Source organism: Falco biarmicus, chromosome 9 (assembly GCF_023638135.1).
Source record: "Falco biarmicus isolate bFalBia1 chromosome 9, bFalBia1.pri, whole genome shotgun sequence".
NCBI lineage: Eukaryota > Metazoa > Chordata > Aves > Falconiformes > Falconidae > Falco > Falco biarmicus.
The window spans coordinates 1,542,436-1,562,831 of record NC_079296.1 but is presented as its reverse complement, the minus strand read 5'-3'; the positions used below and the strand labels follow the sequence as shown (position 1 = coordinate 1,562,831).

At 48.1% G+C, this 20,396-nt stretch overlaps 1 protein-coding gene across 10 annotated transcripts in view; it reads right to left on the bottom strand.

Moving 5' to 3' along the window:
• Positions 1 to 2,566: 2,566 nt before the first annotated feature.
• SEC31B (SEC31 homolog B, COPII coat complex component) overlaps positions 2,567 to 20,396 on the bottom strand; it is a 38,355-nt gene continuing 20,525 nt past the window's right edge. For 4 of the 10 annotated variants that reach the window (XM_056351399.1, XM_056351400.1, XM_056351401.1 and 1 more), the window contains 14 exons: positions 19,392 to 19,500; positions 18,809 to 18,987; positions 17,987 to 18,113; positions 16,253 to 16,398; positions 15,029 to 15,202; positions 14,193 to 14,381; positions 13,294 to 13,507; positions 12,576 to 12,902; positions 11,469 to 11,507; positions 8,587 to 8,645; positions 7,178 to 7,324; positions 6,645 to 6,761; positions 5,180 to 5,251; positions 2,567 to 4,446 (listed from right to left, as the gene is read on the bottom strand). In XM_056351399.1, the coding sequence (XP_056207374.1) occupies positions 4,267 to 4,446; positions 5,180 to 5,251; positions 6,645 to 6,761; positions 7,178 to 7,324; positions 8,587 to 8,645; positions 11,469 to 11,507; positions 12,576 to 12,902; positions 13,294 to 13,507; positions 14,193 to 14,381; positions 15,029 to 15,202; positions 16,253 to 16,398; positions 17,987 to 18,113; positions 18,809 to 18,987; positions 19,392 to 19,500 (2,079 nt within the window). In that variant the 3' untranslated portion in view covers positions 2,567 to 4,266. The remainder of the gene's footprint in view (positions 4,447 to 5,179; positions 5,252 to 6,644; positions 6,762 to 7,177; positions 7,325 to 8,586; positions 8,646 to 11,468; positions 11,508 to 12,575; positions 12,903 to 13,293; positions 13,508 to 14,192; positions 14,382 to 15,028; positions 15,203 to 16,252; positions 16,399 to 17,986; positions 18,114 to 18,808; positions 18,988 to 19,391; positions 19,501 to 20,396) is intronic. The other 6 variants (XM_056351403.1, XM_056351404.1, XM_056351405.1 and 3 more) reach the window with 6 other exon arrangements.

The following is a 20,396-nucleotide window of genomic DNA, read 5'->3' as shown; positions in this document are numbered from 1 at the left end:
CCTGCTGCCATTGTGCGGCAGGATTGGATGCTTCCATGTATTCATTTCTATTTAATGAAGGCGCATTCCTCAGAGGAGAAATATTTACATTCAGCTTCCCAGGTGGTCACCTTCGCCCAGATGACACACAAACAGGCAGCCCCCCGCTCCCTTTTCCAATCCAAACCTCTTTAGAGGGCTCAGCGAGGAGGGGAGGGAGGGGAGGGGGGCTGCTGGGGAAGCAGAATAGAGAAGGGAACAAAATGCTAATAAATCAGCCAGCCAGCCCTTATCCCCTCCCCTCTGTGGAGTCAATGGAAAGTGTCATTTCACATGCTAATCCCCCTCCACTCTCTTCACAACACCTTTTCCGAAAAGTGTTTGGGAAAAGTCCTTGTGGCCCGTTTACAGCTCCCTGCCGCTTCGGATTCCTTCTTGTCTAAGGCCGTGGCCCCGTGTGGGTCTCTCCCTCCAGCAGGGCTCCTTACAAAAAAAAATCTCAACAAAGACTTTGGAGTTCATCAGCCTCCCACTGAAATTCACAGCTGCTGAACAAACTAATCCCCTCTCTTGGTCTTTCTTCCTTTCAATGGGTTCTTGGCTTCAAAGACACTTTGGGAAAGGACTTTGTGGGGACTCACACTGCTCCCTCAATAGAAGTTAGTGCAAGCATTATCTTCAGAGCAAGTGGCTTTACAAACAAATACTGCCTAACAATCTCTGCCCCTCCAGCTCCCCCAAACACACAGAAGCCTAGCCTGCAGACATGATGTTATCTGCAACAGGATTAAAGCTCTGTTCTCTGTGCCCGGGGACCCTTTCCTATCACACCCCAATTCTTTGTCAACCCAAAGGCCTTCTCACCCAGCAGAAAACGCTTTCTCTGCCGAGTGCTGCAGGGATGCTGTAGTAGCATGTGCCCACGCAGGAAGCAGCAACACTGAGGAGCCGCTGTCCATAAACCAGCGGCTGTTACTGGCCAGCAGAGACAGTGCTGTAAGTGCAGGAGCACGGGGCTTGAGAGGACATGTACTGCACCAGGGCCACAGACACAGGGCTTCCACCACAAGCCTCTCAGAGTCCCTCGCATGGGTCACCCCACTTCCCCCTGCCTGGTCTCCCTACCAAGAGTTTTCGGGACAGCGCTCTCGCTGGGGAAAACCTGAAGAAAACTGAGCAACAGTGGGACAAAGGGGCAAGCAGGAAGGACTGGCAGCACAGGCTGGATAAATAGCTGGTCTCTGCCTGAGTCCATAGGCAGCGGAAGCTGTGTGTGCTGGAGGGAACTAAAGTCAAATGCACCCGAGAAGTACATGGAAAAATCCGTACTTACTTCAGTGGTACAAGCAGCCCGAGTTAAAGAAAGAGAAGGGCTGCACTACACAGGGTACTCCAACTGGACCCAGAAAGGCAGAATCTAAGAAATACCAGGCTTGTTAAATGATCTCAGAAAGCTAGGACTTTCCTTATATGCTCATTAAGCAGCAAACGTGTGCCTCCAGGGCTACCTGCTCACCTGTATAGCATCAGAAGGGTTTATAACACAAGTACTGCCCTTGAAAATCAGCTTGCACCTTCCTGATGGGGGACAGCTGGGAGGCCAGACTGGTTGCTAACTGCTCCCAGACTGGGCTGCAAAAGCTCGGCAAGACTCCTTTGCACTTGGCATTTGCCTCTGCCAGCAGCAGATGTGACAAAGGCTGGTTTTCCCTGAATGCGTGTGCTGTGTCCTTAACACCCCAGAACTCTCATAAACCCTGGTCCCTTCTCAGCAATGGCCCCTTCAGATCTTCCCCATCCAAACAATTTTTCTCAACCTTTACTTCCTCCCAAGTCCTCCACCCACAAGCCAGGTAATAGTCCTGCATATTTCAGAGTCTCCCACACACTGACTGGCTGGCCTATACGGACATACTAGCTAACTGCCAGCAACAAGAAAACCAAAAACTTTTTGAGATTACATCAGTCGTTTTGCAGAAGCTAGTTTGATTCCCTCCCAATTTTATCTCAGTACCGATATTTCACTTTAGCCTCTTCACCTCCTTAAAAGCTTGAATGAAATCAGCCAACAGATTCAGAAGTTGTTAGCTAATGGTAAGAGCTGGCAATTCAGTGGTACAAATCTGATTTCCACACAGGTCAGACCCTCAGCCTGTCTGCAGTGGCATGGCTTCAGTGGTGTAACATCTCATCAAAGGCTCTCTCTTTACTTACTGACACACTGGCAACTCCAGATGTCAAGTGTAAAAAAACCCAGCACTGCTGAGACTCCCCAAGAGAACCTCAGCCATCCTGGGCACCTTCTTGTGTCTGATGCAGAGGAACAGTCACAACTGAGGTAGGTGATCTGAAGAAGATCGGTTCTCTTGACCCTGCAAGCCTTAGGGCGCAGGTACAGCTTGGGGTCACACCACACCAGGAAGGCTGCTGCCCATGGCAGCAGAGCCCAGAACTTGGTTTGCTCCATGCTGTTCTCAACTGACCCTTCACCAAAGCTGAGAACTCAGCTCGCAGTGGGTGGCCCTGCAGACTGAGGGAAGTCCCCTGTAGCCAGAGGTGACAAGCCTATGAAAAAAAGCTAGCAGCATCACAAACCACAGCTTTTATTTCACGGTTCTGTGATCTCTCAGTGCATCAAACCACAGCAATAGAAACAACACAGCAGCAACAAGGAGGCACTTTGACCTGGAAAGGACAGAATGAGACATGTCCACTCCCTTCCTTCGCTGATTCTCCTCCCTCCTAAGTTTCATGGTAGAGCAGGCTGACTCGTGTGAGTCGCTGAACCACAGGCCCACAATGGCATCATCAGTCAAGCAGCAAGCAGAGGCAGCAGGGGCTGGCTGCAGCCAAATGTTGGGAAGAAGCCTTGCTCCCCGCTAGGGCCAAACGATTACGTTGCCAGGTTAGCATGAAAAAGGGTGAAAGACAGGAAGGCAAGGAGGGTGGAAGAGAAGGGAAGACACACACACAGAGATACGCCCTAAAATCCCACCTGCCCTTCCAGAATTCTTTCCCAGGACAGATATACTTCATTTGTCTATTTTACCCCAGAGGAAATGCCAGTGATGAAAAGCCTCCACACAGCCATATCCTCGAGACCTAAAAGCATCACCTCCTGCAGCATATCTCTACCACCGTAGTGCCAAGGGGCCTTTCAGAACCACCTTGGCATGTATTATTACTGCAGGCAGAATGAATGCACTACACTTGGAACAATGAGCTGTCTCCCCCTGCTCAAGTCTGGGCTGGTCAGAGCAGCCAGAGGGGATTCTTTATGAGACCTGAACAATCCCTGCTGCTCTTGAAGCCCCTAGATAGTCTGGAAAGCCCGATGTAGGAAGCCTTTAGATAACACCAGTGGGTAAAAACCCAACTGTGCTAACAAAAAGGAAGTGAAAAAGGCCAGGAGCCAGAGAGGGCAACTTTGGGCTAAAAGTTAGCCCAAAACCAGGATGCAACTGGCTTTGAGGAGGAGCACACTGAGCAACCCAACCCGCTAGCACTCCTGAAAGGGAGAGTCCCAGGAGCTGGAAGGGGGAATCAGCCCTGGGCCTGAAACATAAAGGGCTGAAGCCTGCAGCTTATGAGGGAAAAGATACGACGGGACAGAGGGTAAACAGGAGACTTGACTATGAAGAGAGGGCTGGGTGAAGAAAGAGAGAAAACCAAAACTAGCCCAGAGCAGGCTGGTAGTTAGCCCTAGTTGTAGCAGGATATGAGTGCAAGAGTGCAGGTGGGTGAGAGGGTGAGTTAAAGATGAGAATGAAGAGAAAGGAGGAACAAGAAGAGAGATCTTCACTGCAGCCCAGCAGAGCAGGGACACCCCAGCTTGGCTCCCTGCCGTCACTCAGACAGTTTACACTGCAGCAGGGAATAGAGCCCGAGGCCCTTCTGTCTGAGGGCACTGCAGGTGCCAGCCCTGCTTGTCTCCTAGAAAAAGCAATGTCAGCCTGGGAGGGAAGGAGTTTCCCCTTTGTGCCAGGGATATAGGGAAGAGGCAGGATCTCTGTGCAACCTGGATAGCCTGAAATTGAGATCCCTTGGGCTGGGAAGCAGCCTCAGACTAGTAAGAAAGGAGAGAGAGAAAGAACAGTCTCCAGGAGTCCTGGGCACCAGTGGGCTGTCCGAGGAGCGGATGGGGCCAGGCACACTGGCCCAGCACGGTCCCAGGCACTGGCACAGACTTATTTCTCCAGTCAGAGGGAGAGTCCACAACCTGCAGCACATCAACAGCTGAGGGAGTCCACCAGCTCTCAGTGCGCCCTGTTCCAGCTACTCCACACTTCACACATTTAGCTTGCCAGCAATGGTCATGAGGACTTTCAGGATGGGCATGAAACCAGACACCTCACTGAAACTGCTGCTGCTCACCACTTGGGTGTGAACCAGGAGACCCTGTTGGTAGTTTCTAGCCTCAACGCAGCGGGCAATTTCATGGAGACCCATGAGGATGGCTGGAGAGAGCTGTGGGGAGGGAGCAGAAATGAGTCAGCATGCTCAGCACTGTAACACAGGCCCCCCTCCTTTCCTCCACTCCCTTCCCTCCCATTCTCTACCTCATCCTCACCAAACAGCACCTACACAGTCAAGCCCTGGCAGGAAGGATAGCTTGCCTCTTCCTTTGGTTTCCCAGCCTACAACAAATGTTGATTTAATACCCAGGCTGGGTTACAGTGAATGCAAGTCCTAAGTAACAACATTTCAGCACTACTTGAATATCTGATGTGTTTGATGCCATAGGTCCATCTAGCACAGATTCCTGTCTCTGTTCAGGCCTAATATGGACACAGAGAAAGCATGTATGTTAAAAGGATTCTTCCTTTGAAAGCTATCCCTCCAGCAACTGGAATCAGCAGCTTCAGAGTTTTCTAACCCAGAGGCTACACCAGGTTCACACTTCACTACCCCCAGTTGCCCCTTCCCATCTGGAACCGGTCTATATGTCAGTATACCTCCTGCAGGTAAAAGCACCCTGCAAATACCTCCCTAGCTTCTCCTTACACTATGTCTGTGCCAAGCGTAAGGAAGAAGAGATAAGGCTTGGATTCAAGATGCGCTATCAGGTTTTGGCACTCCCCTAGCTTTCTCAAGAGGATATGCGCTGGTAACACTGGGATGGACACCAAGGCCCACAACCCAGTGCAAAGATGGGATCAGGAACCCAGCTGGACCACAGGGAATGGTGGCATCTACTTACCGCCTGCTCACGGAGCTTCTCATACAGGCACTCCAGACGCTGCAATGCATCCTCCAGCTTCCTTCGGGTTTTCTGAAGTGAAACAGGTATTGCTAGCTCTGCCAGAGCTTCAAAGCCACCTCTCCCAGAACTAAGCTGTTCTTGCTCAGTCCGTCCCCATCTCTGTTCTTCCCACAGCACCTTACAATTCAGCTGCATCTCAGCCCCTGCCAACCAGGGACTGTGAGACGAGCCAGCCATGCCCTCACCGTGCACAAATACATGCAGGCATTCTCTCCCCAACACAGGAAGCTGGATTTGCCCCTCTTCCCATCTCCCAGCCTAGGCGTTCCTCCCTTCTGCCAGTGCTTGCAGACCACAGGACAGAGTGACTACTTCCAAAGCTTGACAAACACCCACTAGTTGGAGGCAGCCTCACCCTGACTGCCCTAAGCAACAACTTCCTCCTGGTCTCCTTGAAGAAAAGAGGAAATATCCTTCCCACTCTAGGTAAGCACCAAGGGCCCAAGTACTGAAGCTCTGGTGGGGCTGACTCCATTAATGCTACCTTAGGTAACCCACTCACAGGTAAATCATACCACGGACAGGAATGCCTTGCTCTGGGAAACACTGAGACACACGTGGCAGCCTTAGGAGCTCAGATGCACTGCTTTGCTGTACCAACCCAGCTATTCAAACTCCACGTTAAGCTGAGTGCTTAAGCCCAACCCAACAATCCTTTCTCTGTCCAAAGAGGTAACCTTTAGGTCATTCTCGCAGCAATTGCTACACTGCACTCTCAGAAAGCACACAGCCAACATGCCGAAGCTGCTGCCACACACAAATTGTCTGACTCTGGGACAGCAGTTTGGGCTCAGTGTTCATCCCAACACCCAGTAAGCAGAGGTATTCCAAAAAGCTTCATCGTGCCCCCAAGCTCTGGGAAGACTTCGCAACTTCACACAATGCTGCAGGCACTGCTTTTCTGCTTCCAGACAGTCTGGCCTGATACATTCGTGCAACGTGACATGTATACAAACAGCCTTCCAGGAACCAGCGTGGAGAAATTACAGTGACTTGGACACAAAGATTGTCTGGCCTTCTTTCTAGCCAGGATAGCTCAGCTCTTCCCCCCAAGTTCTGAGGATAGCTGGTAATACTAGCTCTGTAGGAACTACCTACAGATCAAGCTGGTGAAAAATGAAGTTGAATTAGTTGGGTCATTCCTTCTACTTTCCTCAGAGAAAAGAGCCAGGACAGAACCATCGCTCCAGAAAAGCAACAAGAAGCAGCAGATAAATGCTAGAGAATGCATCTCAGCTCCCAAGAGATGAACAAGCTTATGGCCTAAAGGAAGGAGGCAGAGAGATATTAACTTGATTATAGGGACAAGACTCTTCCTCTCTTTTCCCAGCCAAAAGAAGGAAGCACCAGTCAAACATCTATGAGGGCAAAGAAGCCAAAGATCAGAGAAGGGAGGACTTACTGGATCAGTGGCAACGGCAGAGCAGCGTCGCACCAACCCTTCAAATGTGGCCTTCAGAGCCTGGTGCTCAGGGGGCACCTCTTTCCTCTCAACCCTCTCCACGGGTAGCTGGTGATACTGAGAAGAGAGAGAAGCAGCTGAATGAAACAGGAGCATGAAAGGCTGGAGCAGGTAGATACCCCTCCTGCACTATGAACAGAAAGCATTTTACCCCTTTGCAAATCCAGAGAATACCTGGAAGCACAGAGTTAGATTATCATCTTCAGACTGTGGTATAGCTTCAGGCCTCTGCGGATTCTCAACTCCAAAAACAGGCTGACAGCCTGCCTGGCCTCCCTCCCTCGCTCCCAGCTGTGCCCAGGTGTCATTTCCACCCTGGCAATTCCTCTAACACTCAGGCAGGGATGTCTTATAAGGGCTAGGGAGCAACACAAGCCCTGCAGCTGCCAACTAATAAGAATCTCAAAAGCTGAGTTGCTTTTCTACTTGACAGGGACTTGGTGGCTGGGGAACACCCCACTTTCCATGGGTACCTGCACGCTGCCTTCCTTTGGTGCTCCAGGGGGTGACTGGCCAGACTCTTGCAACCTGGACAGCTGAGGATGGATCCCTTGGGGCTCAGCGGGCAGGCTCATTACTGGAGCCGTGATGGGGGCTGGAGGAGTAAATTTCTCAGGCAACTGTCAGCAAAAAGAAAAGAAAAGAAAAAGAAGTATCAAGAAAACTAAGTCCAAGGAAGAAGGGTTCATTACACTCTCTGCAGTCAAATTCAGCTTCCTTTCTAATTTGTAGAGTGCCCAGTTCTCAAGATGATGTGCAACACATCCCTGTTCTTTCAGCTCCCTGACTCAGAGGGGGGGCCTTTCCTCTTGCATCCTAGATGAACAGTCAAAGCGACAGCAAGAAAAGTCCTCTGGAATTGCTCAATCAAACAGATCCGATGCCCCTGAAAGCACTAGTCCTCAGAAAGCTGCCTTGGCTCTGCGACGGCACGAGTCCTGAATGTAGAGATTAGCAGCAGTAAAGTGTCCAACAGAGCAAGTGTTGGGGAAAATCCCACAACATGGGGGGAGAATCCTCTTGCAAACACTTCATCATGCCCCTGCTAAGCCAGAGAGTCAGGACAGATTCACTCCGACCGGGCGAGATCAAAAGGAGATGGCTTTAACAAGAGGCTAATCCTGTTGTAGTGAGCACAGCCTGAAGCAGGTTCCCAGCTATGCTGCCAGAAAAAGGGCGAGAAGTCTGTTCCAAGATAAAGAAGAGGAGTGGGGGGTGGGAATGGTGCCAAAGAAGCTTCTTGTCACACCTGCCAGCAGGCAGTAGTGGCAGAAATGGGGTACTGAGAGCATTTGCTGCAAAAAAGCTCAGTTCACGGGTCCTCCAGTACAATCACTACAAGGCAGAGAGCAGCAGGGCAGGGCCAACACGGCAGGCAGCTCACAGCTACACCAGTCCCAACGTATTTCAGCAGAAGCGGCGCCTTATCAGTTGGTATCAGCATCTGAGGAAAATGACCGTGGAACTCACTGTGCTGAGGGGAAATGCTGCCCCCAGCTGTCAGGTGTGAAGTGAGCACCATCTCCCCAGCCACTACAAAAAAAGTCGTGGGCAAGGGGGTAAGAGTCATTCCATATTTCCAGCAACAAGTGACTGTACTCAGCCTGCAAGTACTGACAGAGGATTCAGCATCAGGGATTATAAACATGTTAAAACACAGCTACACCACCCGCCCCCCCCCCTTGAACAGCACGTGGGTTTGGAAGGCAGAGGGTCAAGACGGCTTAGACTCCAGCCCAGGCTATGCATGTAATGCAGAAGTAGACAGAACAACATAGAATGAGACCTGCTGAGTGTGACAGGGAGCATTTATAGGAAAGTATTTGCTGCGTGGAGCTCCCTGGCTAATTGCAGCTGACATACATTGCCGCTGAAAGCTTACCTTCTTCTTTTGAAGGCCACCTCTTATAGCAGAGGGATCAGTCCAAGATTCCTGAGCTGCTAGAAGAGACAAGACCCAAATGTCAGACTTTGAGAAGGTGGCCATAGCAACAATTCATAGTCACTTGCATGGCTTGGAACTCCCCTCAACAAAAGGGCCCATGGCTCCAATTCCCCCATCATCCAGTTCCCACGTTCAGACCATTTCAACCAAGGAATTTCAGGCCCAGCTCACATGCGCAAGAACTGGTCTTACTTCCCTTTCCCTTTCTTAATTACATTCATGCACAGGTTTCATGAAGCGATATCCAATCAGATTGAACTGGCACACACCCACTTCCCCATCCCCAAAAGCTTTTTTGCAACTACCTGAAGCCTTCCGCATTCTGCACAGGCTGCAGAATTCAACCTCAGGGTCAGGCCTGAACCTTGGTTGGGACCTGCATGAGCGTGCACATCAGGGTTCAGAGAATTCCTGGGGTTCCCCAAACATAAGGGCTATGTTATGGGTGAGAGAGGACTTCTCACCAGCACTCACATGAGTGCCTCATGGTGGCAGTCCACAGCAGTGCAGAGTACTGTGATAAAGGGGGGAAAAGTTTGACGTGCGTTGACATTTTCCCTTTCCAAAATAATGTTCAGAAACAATGCCTAGCAAATTTTGCCGGCTTCTCAACTAAAAGGGAATAGACAACCAGCAAATGCCTTGGGAGCAAAGGGGCGTCTCATCAGATGCTTTTGAGGTATCTAGCCTCTAACCTCACTCCAGGTAATTAAAAAAATCCATCAGACAACATGATATCAAAAGACTTGTGACCACACTTCATTCTGTGAAGGTCAAATTCCAACTACTTTGTCTGCTGTTGTTCTGTAAGGGTACCTGCATCTCTAGACAAACCCCCAGTATTAATAACCTCAGGCCCATGAGACAGGAATAATCTGTGAGAAAGCGGCACAATTCTACGCGGCAATATCAGAGTTGCTGGAGCTCAGTGCCACACTTAATGAGCAACTGATCCTGAACTGAGCTTTAAAAATCACAGGGGAAAGATGCAAAAGGTGCTTCATTACTTTAATTACCTTTATTATTAAAATTCTGGCAGCTTCTTTTTGCCCTCCCTTTTCCCATGATTTCAAGACTCACTCTCTGATGAGTTTGGATCAGTAGTTTAATTAAGTTGGCACTTACTTCTAGCTTGGGGATTCTGTGCCCTAGAACTCTGCTGGCCCCCACTGAGCCTGTGGCCTAGCAGTCCCTGGCACCATTCCAACCCAGTGGCACTTTGAATCCTCACAGGAAACTGCTATTTAAATTATAGCCTTTAAGCCAGGCACTTAATCATCAGACCTGAGACAGCAGGACCCTGCTCCATTTTGCTGGGATGAAACTCTATCTTGCCTATGCTACTTGTGAACCAGGATTTCTCGCCAGCCCTGAAAGGAGTACGCCACAGCAGTCTCTAGCAATGCCTGTGCTAGAAAAAAACAGATCATCACAGGCTGGGGTCAGGAATTATCCCAGCCAGAAAGGAGATCAGCCAACATGTTGCTGTCCTTCATCCTGTCCCTGACGCTTCCCACAAGTGTGGGATTTCTGCAAGTGGAGATCTCTCTCCATTGCACTAATGAGAATGTGTTCCTGAGCTGTTCCAATCACGCTCAGGAATTTCCAAAGCAAATGTGGCCAGTGAGATTGAATGGTCATACAGTCCCTTTCCAGGCTAAAGAAAAGTACCCATCAAAACAAAAACAACAGTAGTAGGCAAGAACTTAATGAAGCCTGTTTGCACTTCTGATCTGGGCGTGCCTTATGCTGCCATGAAAACTGCAGGTAAATGCTGCCAGGAGAAGTGAACTTCCGAGCAGCAAATTCCCACAGGGCATCTTCAGCCTGACAAAGCGCTTGAAATCCTTGCTATGGAATCATATGAAAACACTGGGGTCTTTTGTTTCTCTGCTGAAAGGATAACTCCCTTTCTAGAGTCCCACTCCACACAGCAAGGCTTGCTTGGGTACCGAGTACTCCGATTTCCTGAATAAAGCTGAGACTCCCTAGATAATCTTTTGTGCCTGGCAGATGGTCTTTGGTGCAGCAGCCACTGTGCAGAGACAGTCCACTAAGACACTGAGCCTTAGCCCACTGACAACAGACTGGAAGATACCTACTCTCCATCATCAATAAATCCCAAGGACAGAAACCAGCACAAAGCATCAGTCAGAAAACCTCCAAGTTCCAAATTCTCCCCAGCAGATGGACTGAGATTCACAGCCAAACCTTGCCCTGTAACTAAAAGCAAAAGGGCTTTCCAGTTCCCCTTGAAACAGAGCCCCCAGATACTGCTCAGGAAGCTCTACACCACTGCTCATTCTGGGATCCACCTCTTCCAAACAACCTGGGGAAAGCATAAGCACAAATAAAGCCACGCATAAGGCTGGGAGTGTAACAGGGAGAAAACAAGGGATGAGTTACAACCACTGGCCTGTTCCTTACCTAGAGAACCAAGAAAGGAAAAGGGGCTCCTTCCCTGTCCTGCTGGCCCAGCAACTGCCTGAAGAACACAGAGACTGAGAATGCTCTAATTCCTCCACAACTGGATGAAAGTATAGAAGGAAGAAGCTGGAGTCCCTGCTTTCTGTATCCAAACTCATCAGTAAGTAAGAGTGCAGCACTTCCATTTCACTTCCAATATCCCCAGCTGTCTCTCAGTAGTTCTCAGGACAAGTATGTCCACTACCCCAGCTGTATAGCTCCCCAGGCATGCAAGGAAACAACAAATAGCAATAAGCATGCATACACAGTAAAACATGCGCACATCCCCCACATCTCACTGCAAGCAGCAACACTGTCTCCCCCACAGATCTGGGGGCTTCTCCGGATACTACCTGCATGATTCCCGTGGGGATCTAGCCAGGGGAAGAAACCTGAAAATCAAGGCAGGGTGGAAGTGTCACCATCACCAACAGCTTTTACTCAGTGAGCAATTCCCTGGACTACTATCCCTGACAGCTTTTGAGAAGGAATTTCTCCAGCTGTAGCTTAAAGCCTTTGTGTGGTCCCCACAAGCTTCACACAGTGGGATTTGCTAACCTTGGTTAAACACAGCTTAGCAAAGGATTCCAGCTGAAGGCAAACCTCAAATCCCCAGCTCCTTCACTCTCTGAATACATGTGTCTTGAAGAGTCACCTGCTCAAAAAATCTAAGGATCATCAGCCTTGTTGTTAGGGATCTCCACAGCCTGGCTAAGCCTGTCCTCCAAGACAGGAAACAAGGAATTTACAAGCACCAGATGTGTTGATGTTTTGGGAAACAGAATGAGGGAATGCCCATCTGCTGGGAACTAGTTCCAACAACACTCTCCTTTTCTTCATCATGCTAGCAAATGACTTCACAGTACTTGCAGGCTGGGTTGGATTCAAACTACAGACCCAAAAGGGAAAAGCTCCAGGTCTACACCACTGCACAGGGGAATCCAGATGTGATTCCTATGCAAGCACTTTATGACAACAGGAGAAAACAGGAAGAACTAGAGCCCAACAGAGAAATTTCATCCTGGAGCTAAGCAAGGGGTATGCCACGGACAAAGAAACAGCACCCTGCTCTCCCAGGATTTCACATGCACTTCTTGTGCAAGTGATATAAGCAGAGGCAAGATCAGTAAGCCTTCCAGCAGGCATTCCCTGGGAACTACCACCCTTTCACTCAGAGCATATGCCTCTGGAGTGGATGACTCAGGGTGCGCTGGGGACGTGAAGACCCAGCATCTTGTAACCACAGCCTGGGGGACAGAGCAGATGAACAGGCTGAATGAAACCATCATCACTGCTGCGCTTCACCACCACAGCAAGACTCAGCACAATGTGCCTGTGAGGTTAGCTTTGGCACCACATCCAGCCTTCATGGTGACACCCCCAGACCTCAAAAAAGTCCCTGCCCATTATATACTGCAAATCCCAGCCAGGAGTGTCCTGGACACACAAATGGTACTTACCTGTGGGAGGAGGAGGAATGCTGGCTGCTGGCAGGGGCTTAGTAGATGGAGCTCCAGGACCTCCCTGAGGGTAACCCATGTTCATGGGGCAATTGAAAGGTGCTGAAGAGAAACCTAGAGGAGACTGGCTTGCCACAGGGAGAGGACAAGCTGCAGGAAGCTGAGATGATGGGACTGAGGCTGGAGTGAAGACGGTGGGTCCAGGTGGTGGAACACCAGAAGGTGTCATGGGCATGGACTGTCCTGGCAGAGAAGGCTGGCTAGGGAAGGGAGCAGGACCAACAGGTCTGACTCCTGATGGTCCAAATGGTTGAGACTGTGAGACAGCTACAAATGAGAAAGAGAGTGTATCAGCTTCGCTTGTTTCATGTGCAAACTACTCCTGACGCTCTCCTTCAGGCTAGTAAGTCTCCTCTTCTCCAAGCCATACCTAGAATATCCATGCTGGGTGTATCTCCCATAACCTAGGCTAGATCAGTCAAACTCTGCGACACAGTTAGCTGTGGCTTCTCCACCCTTATATATGCTTAATATCAGTGGACATGCAGCAACAGTTGCTAGAGCTAGATGTTTCAGAAGAACCAAGCCTCTCAGACAGCTGACTTGTTCTTTGCAAGTACAACAGGCCTGTGAGAAAGAAAGTAGAGGCGCCATCTATGCTGAAGGCTTTAGTCTAAGAAAACCTGGAGAATGGACATGACTATGAGACAATGCTTACCTTGCCCTGAAATGGTTGCTGGAACCAAGCCTAAGTTGTACTGTGGGTATGGGGACCCCCTGGAATAGACACCTGTTTGTGGACCCGTGCTGTCCCGGGGAGGGGTGACATGGTGAGGTGTCATAGACATCGCTGGCACTGGCTGAGGCGTGAAGAGGGAAGGCACTGAAGGCTGAGAAGGTGCTGAAGGGGCAAATGATGACTGATAGTTGGGCTGCAATTAAAAAACAAAGAACTCGCGAATAGCCCACAGTCATGTGCAAGCAGATGCAGTTTCTATCCCTGTTGCTTCTTGGGCAAGAGAAGACGCTGCTGCTGTCAGTGCCCTGGATGGATTGGATCAAAGGCCCCCTCCCACCACATAACTTGCTCAACAAGCTGGGCACCACACTTCAGAATATTCTGTGGCTCTCAAAAGGATTAGTCCTCAGCAGCCAGTTCCCATACAGTGACTTCCTGGAAGCACAACCAGAAGAAACAATGAACCAACAATAACGAAGCAGTAGAGGCTGAAAGCAAAACTTCCTGAACAATCTTCTGGTGCAAGAACTGAGATGAAGCCACACTATGCTAACGTTACTGAGATACGAGGGCGAGATGGGCATAGGAGAGTGAACTACAGCCCCCATTTCCCCCAGTATGTGAGATCTCAGTGGATCACTACACTTGTAACAGACTCCTCTGGTGACTACATGTGGGACAGGGCCTTGTGAAAAGTTGCCAGACAGCCTACTTTTGGATTACCACAGAGCTTGTGTTTGCTCCAGTGAAGGGCATCACTGATGAGTTCTCAATGATGCCTGCAGTGTGCATCATCTCATATGACTTCATACGCCTTCCACAACCCAGTAGCCTTCCTCCCCCTTCCCAGGCCATGAATACCTGAGTTCAAGGCCTACCTTCTCTGGATGTCTGGGACCTGTTTTGGAGGCTGCTCCTTCAGGGGCGGAACCACCTTTGGCTGCTGGAGATGTGTGTTTAATGACACCCACATTGACACGAGTGTAGGGAAAAGGGGGTGGCTGCTGATCACCCACATTTGCTCCTTGAGCATGGAAGAGCCGGTCTCGGAGCTGTTCAATCAGGAGCTGAAACAAACTATGCTTTAGGAGAAGTGCCTTGAGAGTTTTGGATGGAAGGTGCTGGGGATGTATTCAAAGCAGACCCTAACGTAAATGACTGAGCATCAATCTGCAAAACTACCCATTTCTGCAACAGCTACCAGGAAAAAATAACCCACAAACTGTAAGCAACAATCTGGGACATCACCTGCCATACTCCGAGGCAGATGAAGTCTCACTGATCCTCCCACCAGTCTTTATAGAGTATTTCCTCCCCAACCCCTATCCATGTTCGGAAACATAGATTTGTTTCAAACAACAAGGTGATCTCCCCATTCCCTTCCTCTACCACAGCCAGTTTCAGAAATAAATGCAGCTTCACTGGAGAGCTGCTTCCCAGTGTTGTTCTCCGGGAACCATTTTACAGTTCTGTAGCTCCCTTCCTTTTCCATGAATGAAAGGCACTACACAGAAAAGGCAAATGAAGACAAAAGCTGTGTCCTAGAAAAAAACCCACCAAAACAAACTAAAAAACCCAAATCACACCTCTATTCTCAAGTTACCATAATTAAGGTGAAACCTTAAGTCCTGATGCTGATGTCAAAACCCAATCTCTCATACACAGTATCATTTTTCCCTGTAGACTGCCCTTTTCCAACCCATTTCTCACTCACCTCTTTAGAGCTTCTGGGTAGGTAATCCATTGCAGCTGCCAAGCATCCTTGTGATGCCAGGAGACTGGCATATTGAGTGATCCTTTCTGCCAAGACAGGGCCTGGTGCTGGTCCTGCTGTGCCTTGGAGCATCTCAATGGACCTGTTCAGCACCATCACCTTCTCTATGAGATCCTGAATAATCCAGGGGAAGGAAGAAATAGACCACTCAGAATCTGACTCGCTTTACTGGTCCATCTCATGCTGAGACAGTATCAGATGGCTCTCCCCACTTTCAACTGACATCAGGTCCAATGTGAACAGAAGTTACTCTACTCTGCACCAGATACTATCACTAATGACAATTTCTTCACGTGCACTTCTCAGAGAAAAACAGGAACCAGGAAGCAAACCCTGTCACTGCTACCTTTACAGTAAGGGAAAAAAGAAAATCAGAAGCCACAAGGGACATTCCAATCAACTGTGATATTTTCACTAGGAAGTTACTACTGTAACTCTAGGAGTTACAAGCTATCAGTTTGGAAGAGGAAGGATTAAAACCATACCCGGAGAAATTCACCAGGAAAAATTGCTACTGCTGACAAACAGACCAGAAGGTTTTTAGTTACTTAAAGCTCCTTCAACTCCTAGAAATCAAGGTAATGATTATATCTGTAGAATGACACATGCATCACCGGCTGATAACTGAAAAGTGGGAGGAGGTCAGCTTCAAACACAACCAGGAACACTGAAGATCCCTTTCTGTTGCTGTTGTTCACTACCGGGGTTGCAAAACCAGGGAACTCTGTAGTAGAGGGCATTACCTGCAGATACCAGAGCGGGAGACTTGTTCTAGTTCAGTCTAGTGACTGGTGGACACAACAGGGGTTAGTGACTTAGCCAGGACTAGTTTACAGGTAGGTAACCACACTGGCTTAGAAGCCTTGATTCACCTGCAAGCTGACTTCCCATACATGATCATTCTACTTGCAGTGGGAGTAACGCAGCCTAGACTTTGAATTTATGTGCAGTGTAACCAGCACTCTCTAAACACACAAGCCCTTAATGCTTAAGAGTACAAGCTTTCTTTAGACACGAGCCTGTACTCGAGGCTAGAAGAGGATACCTTGCAAACTACGAACAGGTCTTCACTGTGCTGGAAGCCAGATACTCCGATGGGATAACGCAATCAGGTCTACCAGACAGGTCTAAAGAGGAGTCAAACCAAAGTTATAGCACCTGTACCTGCAGGGCAAGGGGTGAAGAAGTCTCGTGGTTTTTTACCCAGCATTCCACCAACCTCTCCACATTGCCTGATGAGATATAGCAGAGGCAGGCATCATTGGAGAGGCCTGCATCTCCCTCTGACTCTAGGCGGGCACCCAGCATGTCTAGAGAGGAAGAAATAACAGCCAACATTTAACACACTCTTTTTCAAGAGCTCATTAATCCTCAATGATCATCTTTTAGGAGTCATACTCTGGCTTGGCATGAAAAGTTATTGTCAGCTTTGGATCTGCACCTAACTAGAATAACAGAATCATAGAATCATTTAGGTTAGAAAAGACCTTTAAGATCACTGCGTCTAACCATAAACCTAACATTGCCAAGTCCCACTAAACCATGTCCCTAAGTGCCACATCTACATGTCTTAAATACCTCCAGGGATGGTGACTCGACCACTTCCCTGGGCAGCCTGTTCCAATGTCTGACAACCCTTTCAGTGAAGATATTTTCCCCAATACTCAATTCAATCCTCCCCTGGTGCAGCTTGAGACTGTTTCCTTTCATCCTATGACTTCCTACTTGGGAAAAAGAGACTGACACCCACCCTGCTACAATCTCCTTTCAGGTAGTCAGAGAGCAGTAAGATCTCCCCTCAGCCTCCTTTCCTTCAGGCTAAACAACTCCAGTTACCTCAGCTGCTCCTCCTAAGACTTGCTCTCTAGACCCTTCACCAGCTTCATTGTTTAATTCTTGGATAACACAGAGAAATGGGCATAACTAAGGAATCCCAAAGCCAACCTGGTTGAAAAAATACTTTTTTCATCTATCTGCCAATTTTTATTTGTCTACTGAGACATATAAAGCAAAGAAAACCCCTAAACATGACAGATGAATTCAGTGAAAAAAATCTAACTGTTTTTTTCTCTCTCTAAAGAGGTGTGATAATCTCCAGGCAACAGTAGTGTCCAGTGTCCAGGGACAGCTAGTAATCTGGCAGCTGTCAATGTTTATCTAATGACATAAAAAAGAAGATAAAGATAAGCTGGAACCATGTCACTATCACCACCGCCACCACAGCCGCTTTCTACACTTACAATCTGGTCTGTAAAAGTTGTCATGTTTTCTTGCATTTCAAGTTGTGTCATCTTACTTATACAAAGTGCTAGCATTTCTCCAACAGCACTTAGCTGTTCCTGTAAGCCAGGAGCTGGTTCCCAGCCAAGCAACATAAGTAACTCTTATCACATTCAGTCACTAGATTGCGTCCTAATTCTGACTCTCAGCACAACCAGTTGCTGAGCATCCTGGACTATTAACAGAACTGAGGAAACTACTGAAGCCATCAAACTTTCATCAGTCCCTGTTTCTGAGCTTAAAAGGGAGGGAAATGTGCTGGAAGCATAAAACTCTTTCAGATGGAGTTAAGTCACCTGACCTTTTACTGTCAAGGAAATCCCCTTTTCTCCCCAGAATAAAATATAAATATCACTCTCTTAGTGTCTCAGCCTATCCTGTTTTTTCCATGCTATTGGTAGAGGTGACAGGAAATATCAGCATATATAACTTTACACCATGACTCTCAGCTACACATCTACCGTTCCCTAACTCAACAGTCCATAGTTATTAAGTTCCAGCTCGCTGTAATGAGTAAGGAGTGCTTTCCTTCCTCCACTGCATCCACTTTTTTCCGTAATCAATCCAGGAGTGCCCTCTCCTAAGGGAAATCGCATCAAAACATAGTACACTGCATACCACAGAGCTGGGTATAGTCCTCATGCTTTGAGTATGTTAACAAGATGGCCAGGGCCTCCTTCCAGCTCTGTAGATTGCACGTGCAAACAATATCTTGCCACTTCTGCTGCACAATGGAGGAAAGCAGCTGTAAGAGAAGCAGAAGGCCTGTTAATCACTGAAGACAAAAATAAGCTGACTGCTTAAGCAAGTGCACCCACAGCAATAGCTCAGTTTCCAGCACACTTCCCACTATGCAGCAACTACCCCACTGTACATTAAGGTCCAGCAATTCCAGCATCCCAGTGCTAACAGTAATTGGAACCGGACGCCTCTAAAGAAAGTAAAAGACCCTGACAAAGCACTTAAGAGAATATGAAAACAGTTGCGCTAGGCAAGACTAAAGATCTATCTAACATATCCTGTTTCAGAGCAGCTAGTATCAATGACTGCAAATATAATGTTAGGATATCCCAAACCCTGTTACACTTCCTCATTTGTAAATTAAAAAGCTAGGACCTTCTTAGCTGAGCTGTAAAGGGGCAGTATGCTCCACAGGTTACAAGCTTGGGGAGCTGAAGCAGAAACCATTAGAATAAAAAAAAAAAAGGGGGGGGGGGGGGCGGGGAACAAAGAACACAGACATTCTAGGTGGGCAACATGAAGTTGTCATAAAACTACAAAGGTATGAGAGTAAACATTGAGTCAAGAGAAGACACACAGATTCTGCTGACACTCCAGTTCCTGCCAAAGCATTTCCACATATATTCAGACAAACATTTGCAAAGATATCACACACTTTCCCCAGCTCAGTGGGTATGGGTACACAAAACTATCACTTACCACAGAGAGTTTTGTCTTCTGCTTGGCAAAGTAGTGTTTCTGGGTCTCCCTTAGGAGATTCTCCCCACCAGCTATAGCCAAGATGATGGCATCAGCAAAGCGCTCTGCTTGCATGCACAGCTCCACCGCACTCTCAAAATTCCCCAGCAGAAGGGCTTGGCTGATGAGTCCATCTGTATCTATGGAGGTGAGAAGCAGAGTCAACCCACAGGAGCATCATCCATATGCATTGATGATGCTGATTTACAAGAGCAGGCAGTAAATACCAACAATACGTGGAAGACCAGCTAAATGAAAATCTCAAACCCAAATCACGTTTTGCACTTTTAAAAACCCACTGACTTGACTGTAAGTCTTTCACCATCTAGAAGATTATTCTATATTTTTAATGGGTCTCATATCTGGGAAGAGTTATTTCTCTGCACAGTGCTGAGATACGCTGCATGACACTGGGAGGGATCATGTGTTTTAAAAGTACCCATCTGCTGGAGTGGACCAGATTCTTCCTGGTCTCTCCAATTTTCTGGTTTTCCCTCCTCTACCCTTTCCCTAAGTGAGCAGAAACACACTTCATGTAACATACCTTCTGTGACAGGAATCTCCAATGTACTTATATTCTGTGGGATGAGGTTGTCAAAAAAGGCTGAAGAGGAGGAAGCAGCAGCTACAGCATCACTGGAATTTATCAGAAGCTGTGCAAAGAGTGCAAGAGGCTAATTAATTCACTGAACACGCAGATTCTACCCCAAAGTTTAGTGGATTACAGAGTGGGATGGGGCTGCTCCCATTTGCTTGAGCATGCTCGTATAAATCTGATTTCAACTTTGAAAGCCATCATGCCTCCTGTCACTGCTCTATAAATCTGCACAGTTTCACCAGGGCAGCAACAAGAGCAGTGCTGCCATCGACAACGCTTAGGAGATGGATGATATAGACAGGCAAAGCCAACAGTATTACTGGTCAGCATTCATCAACTCAACTGCCAGCCCTTGAGCAAGCTGAACAATTTTGGATGGAATAGGGACAAGCCCAGCAGGTGGTATCTGTAACTAACAGGTAGGATCACAGCCATGCTTGGTGCTCTACTGAAACGTAGGACACAACTGCTGCTCCTAGAATATCTCAGCCAGTATCTCAGGTTTGTGAAGAAGATTACTAATTTGAGGACAGCAGTTTTAGATACCTTAGAGGAGCAAAATTTACAGTGCATGGTGAACCAGGCCTTGGAAGGCATGTGAAAATGTACCCATCCCAAAATTATGTGAGAATACATTTCAAAGGATAGAGGTGAAAAGGAAAGAAATGCAAAATAAATACCACAACAGAAGCTTCACAGAGGAAATCCAGAACTGTAGCATGAAGTTAAGCTGGGGTGAGGCTAATTCTATCACTGAAGAAATCAGCACTGGTGAAGCAAGCCTTCTCGCAGTGTTAACAGCCAGGAGTCCATCTTCATCATTTGCTGATTTGTTTTAAAGCCAGAAGAGACTGCTATGATTGTTTAGTCTGACCCTGAGAGGGTCTGACAGGCCTGTGAACTGCCCTCTGCAATGGCTGCATTTAGCCCAACAACTTGCAGTTGGAATTA